Raw genomic sequence first — 10,335 nt, 5'->3', positions numbered from 1 at the left:
TTCCTTCAGCCACTCTGTCCATGGACAGCACCAGCATCACCTTTGCTGGACCCATCAGGCTCAGTCTGAGCTGTCCTTTCTCCAAGCTGCAAACAGAACCTGCCCACAGCCAGTGCCCTAAAAACAGGCAGGGTTCTGTCAGGCAAGGGAGAGTGCACAGAGATTTGGGGTCTGTGAGTGCTGGCAGGGAGAGATCGGGCACAGGGAAACACCTGCAAGAGGAAAATCTCCAGGAAGCAGAGAGAAGATCAGGGAAGGAGAGAAAACAAAACCCAGCAATGCTGTGGCAGAGAGAGTTTAGAGATGTCCACAGGATCCCCTCCAGTGCAGCCCCTCCCTCTGAACAAGCCCCCTCCCTCCTGTCCCCCAGCCAAGCCTCTGCCCTCAGGGCCAGGGCTCCAAGGCGTGAAGCCCCTCCTGTGCAGGCAGAGCTGCAGCAGAGCCGTGGGGCAGCTCTGCAGCCCCGGGCCCAGTTCCCTCTGCAGAGCACAGGGCTGGGAGCAGCTGCCCGGCCCTGGGGGCTCTGGGAGGGGGCACAGCTGGCTCAGGGTGACGCTGTGCACAGTGCCCGGCTCTGGGCAATGCTGTCAGTGCAGCCAGGGAAGGAGCTGCATCTCCCTTCATCCAATGCCAGCATAAGGACACTTGGGAGTCTCCCTGAGATTTCAGTCCAAGCTGGGAGCTTCAATCCAGGATGCAAACCTGTCCTGGAGCATGTCTGAGTTATAAGATTTATGGGGAAAGGCAGAGGTGTTCTGACACTGAAAATGCTGCTGGGTTGGTGAAATGAGCAAAGTGAGTCCTTGGCTACAAATGTGGAGCTGGGCTGTGGTGGATCCATCTGTTCTCAGCAGTGCCTGGTGACCTTTACAAAAAACTTAGGAGTGCACAAATCCTCCAAGTGAGGAAAGTGAAAGTCCAGAGAAACTCCAAACACAGACAAGTGAGAGACCATCTCCCTGCAATCTCCACTCATAATCTTTCCTCAGGGGAACTAACTGTGTTCTACCAGAGGGAAACGGAAATGCTGAGGGTTTCTGATATCCAAGAATAGCAGGAGAGACATGGGAGGAGCTTAAAAAGAAAACCTCAGAACTCTTAAACACTGAAGAGTGTCTGTGTGGGTTACAGAGGAGGGTGTCTGGGAAATGCCTTTGATTTTGGTTACAGGCATCTCCTCTAAACCTTCACTGTCCTTTCTCCATGAACAGATCCCCATGTGCAGCGCCAGCAAATGTCCAACAGCAGCTCCATCAGCCACTTCCTCCTGCTGGCATTGGCAGACACGCGGCAGCTGCAGCTCCTGCACTTCTGCCTCTTGCTGGGCATCTCCCTGGCTGCCCTCCTGGGCAACGGCCTCATCATCAGCGCTGTAGCCTGCGGCCACCACCTGCACACGCCCATGTTCTTCTTCCTGCTCAACCTGGCCCTCAGCGACCTGGGCTCCATCTGCACCACTGTCCCCAAAGCCATGCACAATTCCCTCTGGGACACCACGACCATCTCCTGCACAGGATGTGCTGCACAGCTCTTCTTCTTTTTTTTCTTCATCTCAGCAGACTATTTCCTCCTGACCATCATGTGCTACGACCGCTACGTGTCCATCTGCAAACCCCTGCACTACGGGACCCTCCTGGGCAGCAGAGCTTGTGCCCACATGGCAGCAGCTGCCTGGGCCAGTGCCTTTCTCTATTCACTGCTGCACACAGCCAATACATTTTCCCTGCCCCTGTGCCATGGCAATGCCCTGGGCCAGTTCTTCTGTGAAATCCCACACATCCTCAAACTCTCCTGCTCCAAATACTACTTCAGGGAAATTGGGCTAATTGCTTTTAGTGCTTGTTTAGCATTTGGTTGTTTTGTGTTCATTGTTTTCTCCTATGTGCAGATCTTCCTGGCTGTGCTCAGGATCCCCTCTGAGCAGGGACGGCACAAAGCCTTTTCCACCTGCCTCCCTCACCTGGCTGTGGTCTCTCTGTTCCTCAGCACTGCAGTGTTTGCCTACCTGAAGCCTCCCTCGATCTCCTCCCCATCCCTGGATCTGGCCCTGTCAGTTCTGTATGCGGTGGTGGCTCCAGCCCTGAACCCCCTCATCTACAGCCTGAGGAACCAGGAGCTCAAGGCTGCAGTGAGGAAACTGATGACTGGATGATTTCAGAAACATTAAACTGCTGGCCAAATTCTGCCAATCACTTGTAATAAAAGTCATCTTTGATACTTCTTCTTGATTTCCGTGTGGAGATGCTTTTCTTTGTTTTACTTTTTTGATATTGTCCATAAAAAAATGTCATTTTTTGTGCCATTTCTCATTTTCCTTCTCTCCACCTTCCCTGTGTCCATACACTGAGTCAGTGAGGGGTTGTGCTCTCAATGCCTTTAAATTAACTAATGGATCTCCCAGCAGAGTTTTCTGCAGAGATGCCCTTTTGCTGCCTTCTCTGGAGCTGCAGCAGCAATGTCTGTGTGCAGAGCTGGGGCAGATCAGTGCTGGCACACCAGCTGTGCCCAGCAGCAGCAGCAGCACTTGGTGCTGCCAGTGCTGCTGCCGTGGCCCTGCCCCGCTGCCCTGGTGGCCCTGGTGTTGCTGCAGGGCCTGAGTGCTCTCAGGGCCGGGCACAGTCCTGGGAGTGGCAGTGCCGGGGCTGCAGCAGGGACAGGCCATGGGCACTGCTGGGGCAGCGCTGACACCTCAGGCCAGGCCCTGGGGGCTCCAGGCTCCTTGCCCAGGTTCTCTCAAGAACACGGCCAGGCCAATGCTCAGCACAGAAAAGCCCCAGGGTGAGCAGCCCCAGGCTGGCTGTGGGCAGGCTGGGGGCAAACAGCATGGCTGGGGCTCTGCAAGGGCCCTGGGGAGATGGGAAGGAGCAGCAGAGCAGGGGCTGATCCATCCCCAGTGCGCTGCACAGCCCAGGGCAGCGTCCCAGAGTGTCCTCATGGAGCTGCCAACAACATCCCCCCTCTGCAGCCCTGGCCTCTCCCCCAGCTCACACAGGGCTCCTTGCCCAGGTTCTCTCAAGAACACGGCCAGGCCAATGCTCAGCACAGAAAAGCCCCAGGGTGAGCAGCCCCAGGCTGGCTGTGGGCAGGCTGGGGGCAAACAGCATGGCTGGGGCTCTGCAAGGGCCCTGGGGAGATGGGAAGGAGCAGCAGAGCAGGGGCTGATCCATCCCCAGTGCGCTGCACAGCCCAGGGCAGCGTCCCAGAGTGTCCTCATGGAGCTGCCAACAACATCCCCCCTCTGCAGCCCTGGCCTCTCCCCCAGCTCACACAGGTGCTGCATCCTTACAGGCACAGCCACGGCAGCACTGGCTCAGGAGCCCCTGTTTGCATTGCACAGAGCAGGCGGGAGCACCCCCATGCTGTTGCTGTGGGGACATGAACCTGAGGGAGCACAAATGCCATCAGCCCCTGGGGCCAGGAAGAGCTGGGGGACACCAGGGAAACCACTCAGCTTTGTCCTGGCCTCTGCAGTCAGCCAGAAAGTTTGTTCCCATCAGCTGGGAGTTTCCTGTGCCACTGCAGACGCCGTTGCTCAGAGCCAGGGCTGCCTGGCAGCCACCTCCAAATTGCCCTGAATATTTCCTTGGCTTCGCCTTTGCTTTCTTTACTCCTCCTGCTACAAATTTCTTCCTCTTGCCCAACCCTATCCCCTCCCCTGCAAACAGCCCATCCCTGTTTGCCCTTTCCTCTCTGGCCCCACTCCCCATTGCAGTTCCTGACTTGGCACCATGGGAACGTCCCTTGCACAGCAGGATCATCCTCCAAGTGCTGCAGGAATTGTCTGCAGGCTCCTGCAGTGCCTGGTGCTGCTCCCTTGCCAGAGGCACCCCAGGCCAGGGGGGCACATCTGGGCTGCTGTGTCTGCCTGTGGGGCTCCCTGTTCTGGGCAATGAGGAGGAGCTGCAAAGGCTCTGCAGGACTGACAGGATGGGCTTTGGGGCTGGCAGGAGAAGCTGAGGCACCTGGGCTGCTGGAGCTTCTGAAGAGGAGGCCCAGGGCTCATCCTGCAACTGCTGCAAGGGTGGTTTCAGAGAATCCCAGAATCAGTAAGGTTGGAAAAGACCTTGGAAATCATCAAGTCCAACCTGTGCCCTGACACTGCCTTGTCTCCCTGAAGCCTCCTCTTCTCCAGGATAAATGAACTCAGTTCCCTCATCTGCTTCTCACAGGACATGTGCTGCAGACCACTCACGAGCCTTGTTGCCCTTCTCTGGACACGCTCCAGCCCCTCCATGTCCTTCCTAAATTGGGGGTCCTGAACTGGACACAGCACCTGAGGTGTGGCCTAAACGGTGCTGAGCACAGGGGAAGAATCACTGCCCTGCTCCTGCTGGCCACACCATTCCTGATCCATAGGAGTGCCAGAGGTTGGATGGGGGATATGGCAGGGAGGTGGTGGGGACAAAGTGTTCTTGATTGTCAACCATGAAGTTTCTTGATTTTCATATCTTTTCAGACTGCTTTAGAAGGTGCTGAGGTCAATATCAATTGGACATTACTGATATCAATCTATAAACAGGAAAAGAAAACAGGACAAAATAGTTGTCTCTGCATTTTTTCCGATATAACATATTCACCTGGGATACACATCTGAAATCTGTCTAATTAAGCACAGAAGATTTAAAACTTCAAGTTTTGCCATGAGCTTTTCTTGTTCAGGTCTTTTGAACAAATGTTTATGTTATATTTTCTTAATTATCCCATCATAAAAAAAAACCAAACAAAATTAAATGTAGCAGCAGTTTAAATGAAGTAGCTTAAAAGTATATAAAATTGAATGCACTCAAAATATTGACAATATAATTTGGTTATTATAGGGATAATTTGGTTCATATAATAGCACATAAGCAAAAATAACCGTGCGGGGTAGCACAGGGTACAGAGTGCAGGACTTGACCCCTGTCCCCTCACGTACATATTGCCAAAACTAAAATTCTCCTTTTTATAATGTACATCATCACCATCTCCTCCCATTTTCAATTTGTCACACTTGTATCTCCACCCTCATTATCACCTTTACCACGCATGATCCAACATTTTTTAGGGGGTCATGCCACTCTTTGGGGGTCATCTCTGATGAAGGCCTCTCCTCTTGCTCAATGTCCTTTGATTCACCTTTTGGATTACACATGCACACCAAGCTGGTATAATGTAAGCCACAGCTAATATCATACAAGCCAATATTATGTTCTAGCATCAAAGCAATAAATCTCATATAAATAATTTTCCTGGATGTCCAACCAAATTTTCCTCTCTTCCAACTAAATTTAGAAATAGTTACCTCTTGCTTCTTTTTCTTCTTCTGAACATCTGCATGAGAAGGGGGGGGGCAGGGGGAGGATGACACCCCTCCTCTCCCTGTCTTTCTTGGCATTATACCTTTAACTGTTTTATTATTTCCAAATATTAATTATTTTAATTCTTCTATTAATATTGAGTACTGTTTCAATTTTATCACCACGGATCACAACTATTTATTATATAGGGAAAAAGAGAGTCTGATGTAACAATTACATCCTTCTCCATAGCTTTACAAGAGGATTTCAGCTCTAAGATCAAGGCATTTCCTCATCCCTCCCATCTGGGACACAAGTTCCTCTTCACTGACCTCACTGTCTTCATGTTGCTCCTCTGTGTGCCTGCACTTTGTCCTTTTCTCTCCCTCGAGGGAGGATGGAAGCACTGAAAGAGTTAATATCTCTCCTGGGGCCTGCAGATGGTTCCGTGACCCCGGCCAGGCTGGGTCCTTGCGGCCGGAGCTGTTTTACCATGGAGGTTTCTGCAGCGGCTGCGCTGGGGCTGTGTCAGGATGGGCCGCGCTGGGGCAGGGCCAGGATCTCAGCAGCCAGGCCAGAACACAGCAGCAGCACAGCCGGGGCCCATGGCTTCTCCTCCCCCTGCCCGGGGCTTGCGGGTGAACCCCAAGGGTGGCAGAATCTTGGCCGAGCCGGCCCGGCCCGGGGCTGCTCCTGGGGCCCGGCGGATCCTGGCTGGGCCCGGGCTGGCGGCGGGGCAGGGCTCGGTAGCGCCCAGGTGTTGGCAACCGCAGCCATGGCCCGGCCCGGCCTCGGCCCCCGCGGCCTCCCCTGCCCTGCCCGGCAGACGATGGGGCCTGGGGGGCTCCCTGGGAAGGGGCCCGGCCCCACGGCAGGAGCTGCCTGGCCCGGCCCGGCTGAGACGGGGGCTGGGCCAGCCTTGTTACCTCTTTGCTGGCCAGAAGGGAAAGAGACCCTCCCAGGCTTCTTTATCTTTAACATGTGTCTTCACAGAGTCATGTACAGTTTCCTTAGTGGTTTAACAGATTGTCAGTTCTCAAAGCTAGTGACTTACTGGTTTTTGTCCTACACAGAGGAAACTGCTAGCAGCTTCTCTTAGGACATCACTTCCATGATGCAAAACCACCACAACAGCACAGAGCACAGAGCTCCTTTGTCCATATGTAGTGCTCATGAGCCCAAGGCCTCAAAACCCCACCTTGGGAGATCTTTGAGCCCTCTCCAAGGTGTTTTCAAATACAAACATTCAGCTCATGGTCTCAGAAAATCACCAGAGGTCAGGGCCAGCCTGACCTGTCTGTCCTGGCTACTTTTGTCAGGGAGCCATCCTTGCATATGTGGAAATTGAGAGGCCAAATTTTAATTTTGGCCATGGTCCCTTGGCAGGAAGGCCAGTTTTTTCCAAAGGAATGAAGGAACAGGGCCCCATTATTTCAGGGGCAGATGAGAGGTAACCACCTTGCATATGGGAAATTTTTTTAGGGAAAGTATCAGTTTTGGCAATGGGCATCTAAAAAGAGGGATGGTTCTTTTCTGTAGCATGGAAAACATCATGGAGCCCCAGTGTTGGAGGAGCTGATGAGAGGCAGTCCTTGACATCCCAAGATCAGCCAGACCTGTCAGCTGGCCCCTGGGAGGCCAAGCCAGCCAGACCTGTTCCACGTTCACTCGGTTCCATGGGGTCCCACACTGTCCCAGTGGTCCTTTGCTTCCATGAGGCCCTGAGGTGTCATAATGCCCCCTTGGTGACACCAGGCCCTGAAGGGTCCTAATGGTCTCCATGGTTCCATCAGGCCCCACAGAGTCATAATGGTCTCTGGGGTCCATGAAGCCCTGGTGTGTCACCATGGCCCCTTGGTTCCATGGGCTCCAGTGGTGCCACAATGATCCCCTTGGTTTCATGAGGTCCCCACAGTGTCCCAGGGATCTCCATGGGAAGGAAAGAACCCAGCCCCAGTGTTGCAGGGGCCGTCACCAGAGGCCATGGCCAGCCAGACTTGACAGTACTGGCAGATTTTGCCTGGGAGCAACCCTTGGATGTATGGAATTTTAGAGGTGGAATCCCAATTTCAGACATGGACACCCAGAGAAGGATGGTTCTGTTCCATAGGAAGGAAAGCATGGAACTCCAGTGTTTCAGGGCAGATGAAAATCGGCCATCAGAGGCCTAGGCCAGCCACACCTCTCTGTCCTGGTAGCTTTTGTCTGAAAGGAACCCTTGGATATAGGGAATTTGGGAGACGGAAACCAAATTTTGGCCACTTCTGTGTAGATAAGATAGATCATTCTTTTCCATAGGAAGGAAAGCCCAGAGCCCATATGTTTCAAAGGCAGAAGAGGAGAGAGGTGGCTCCTGGAATGGTATTAATGATATCCTCAGGCCAGGTCTTATGAGCTCTTGGGGACCTATATTACACCAAAGATAGTTCAGCCACCTCAGATGGCATAAAATCAGCATGATGGCTTCAGTGGTAGTGTTGGAAACAGAAAGGTTTTTAAAAAAGATAAAATAACAAAGGTCTTTACAGAGAAAACCTAAGCCAGCGGCAAGAAGCTCTTGCTTCCGGTAAAAACCCCACAAAAGTGTTTAGTTCCTTTTTTCCACTTTTTCTAGTAAATTGTTTAGGAAGGACCTTTTGGCTTCTGTCCAGTTATCTATCCTTAAGTTTGAAGTAAAGTCCCAAAAGTCCTATGAGATGTCTTTTTACCAAAGTGAGGAGAGAAACTTCTGGGCTTTTCCCTTTTTAAGGAGACAAGGATAATTTGGTTACTCCGTCAACAGGGGGCACATTCCTACACTGGGAGGCCAAGCCTGCCAGACCTGTTTGTCCCGGCAGCTTTTATCATGGAGGAATCCTTGGTTATATTGAATTTGGGACGAGGAATCTCAATTTTGACCATGGACACCTTGAGAAAAAGGATGGTTCTTTTCCATTGGAACAAAAGCACCAATGTTTCAAAAGCAGGTGAGAGGCAGCCACCAAGAGGCCAAGGGCAGCCAGACCTGTCTGTCCTGGCAGCTTTCACTGGGGAGAAATCCTTGTATGTATGGAATTTTGGAGTGGAATCCCAGTTTTGGCCATGGGCACCTGGTCAAGATGGATAGTTTTTTTCCTATAGGAAAGAGAAGTGCGAAGTCCAAGTGTTCTGGAAGAAGATGAGAGGTGGCCACCTTCAGGCCAAGCCAGCGAGACCTGTCTCTCCTGGCACCTTTCATCTAGGGGCTATCCTTGGACATAGGGCATTTTGGAGGTGGAATCTCAGTTTTGGCCATGGCTGCCTGGACAGGAAGAAGAGATCTTTTCATTAGGAAGGAAAGCGCAGAGCCCCAGTGTTTCAGAGGCAGATGAGTGACAGCCCTCAGGAAGCCAGACTAGTCAGCCCTGGCAGCTTTTGTCTGGGAGTTATCCTTGGATATAGGAAATTCTGGAGGCAGATCCCCAATTTTGGCCATGTGTGCCTGGTCAAGATGGATGGTTTTATCCGATAAGAAAGAAAAGCACATGATCCCAGTGTTTCAAAGACAGATGAGAGGTGGCCCCTGGATGGCCAAGGCAGCCAGACCTGTTACTCCTGGCGGATTTCATCTGGAAACAATCTTTGTGTATAAGGAAATTTGGAGGAGGAATCCCAGTTTTGACAATGGGGCCCTGGAGGAGAAGGACAGTTGTCTCCCCTAGGAAGGAAAGCCCAGAGCCCCAGTGTTTCAGGGGCAGATGAGAAGCAGCCCTCTACATGCCAAGGTCAGCTGGACCTGTCAGGTGGTCTCCAGGAGGCCCAGCCAGCCAGACCTGTTCCATGTTCCCTTGGTTTCGTGGGACCCCACAGTGTCACAATGGTCTCCTTGGTTCCATGAGGCCCTGGAGTGTCACAATGTTCCCCTTTCTTCTGCAGTGTCACAATGGCCCCATGTTTCCATGAGGCCTTGCAATGTCACAATGGCTTCGTGGTTCCACAAAGCCCTGATGTGTCACCATGGACCCTTGGCTCCATGCGCCCTCGCTGGGTCACAATGGCTCCTCTGTGACACTGCGGGCTCCACAAGGTCACCATGGACCCTTGGCTCCTTGGGGCCCCTGAGTTTCACAATGGAGACCCTCCTGGATTGCCAAGCAGATTGTATTCTCTTTGCCATCTGTATGGCAGTTGTCTTCTGTTAAGTGGGCAGTTTTCCTTATCTCTTCCACACCCACTCCTTCCTCAGGACAGACATCTGCTGATAACAAGTTATTGAATGTCACTGCATGACTGATAAGAACTACAGCATCCCATTGGGAGATAATCTGCCCAGAGGGGAGAGCCAAGCATTCCTACCCAGATATAATCTTAAAAATTCTGGAACACCAGCATGGCTTTCTCCACTGGATTTCCCAGAGGAACAGCAGCTGCCTCTTCCACTGGATCTTCAGAGGAAGACTACACCTTTCTACAGGATCCCTGCTCCAGCAGAACCACACCTGACACTCCAGGAGGACTGCAGCCACCATTCCAACTGGACTGCTACCAACACCCTGACCAACAGGGTGTCAGGTTGTGTTCTGACTCTGTCAGTGTTGTCTTGGTTTACTGCATTGTTTATTTTATATTTTTATTGTTTCCCTAATAAAGAACTGTTATTCCTGCTCCCATACTTTTTCCTGAGAGCCCCTTAATTTCAAATTTATAACAATTGAGGGGAAGGGGGTTTACATTTTACATTTTAGGAGAGGGTCCTGCCTTCCTTAGCAGACACCCGTTTTTCCAAACCAAGAGAGGGTGACATCAACCTCTGCTTAATAACTGGTTTTGCTTTAATGCAGTTATGTTGAAATCACTTCCTAGTATATTACTAGTATATTATATAATATGATATTATATATTATATATTATATATGTTACAGCTGTTATACCTAGGTGTAAATTTTTCAGATTAAGATAGTATTGTCTAATCATTACCATAATAGATAATATATATCTACAGAAATCTATATGTTTGCCATCCTTAATCCTATATATAGGATAGAATATATATAAAATTTATAAAAATATATAAATAATAAATAAATATAGATAGGTAGAT

General features: G+C 51.1%; 1 protein-coding gene across 1 annotated transcript; it reads left to right on the top strand.

Moving 5' to 3' along the window:
- The first annotated feature begins 1,234 nt into the window (after nt 1-1,234).
- On the top strand, nt 1,235-9,904 carry LOC135279648 (olfactory receptor 14J1-like). The gene is made up of 3 exons (XM_064387112.1): nt 1,235-2,128; nt 6,882-6,894; nt 6,928-9,904. The coding sequence occupies exons 1-3, from the start codon at nt 1,235-1,237 to the stop codon at nt 6,999-7,001; spliced, it is 981 nt and encodes a 326-aa protein (XP_064243182.1). The 3' UTR covers nt 7,002-9,904.
- The last annotated feature ends 431 nt before the right edge of the window (nt 9,905-10,335 follow it).

The sequence above is a fragment of the Passer domesticus genome, chromosome 12, assembly GCF_036417665.1.
Source record: "Passer domesticus isolate bPasDom1 chromosome 12, bPasDom1.hap1, whole genome shotgun sequence".
NCBI lineage: Eukaryota > Metazoa > Chordata > Aves > Passeriformes > Passeridae > Passer > Passer domesticus.
Note: the sequence above shows the minus strand (reverse complement) of the source record. Positions and strands in the feature narration are given on the sequence as shown.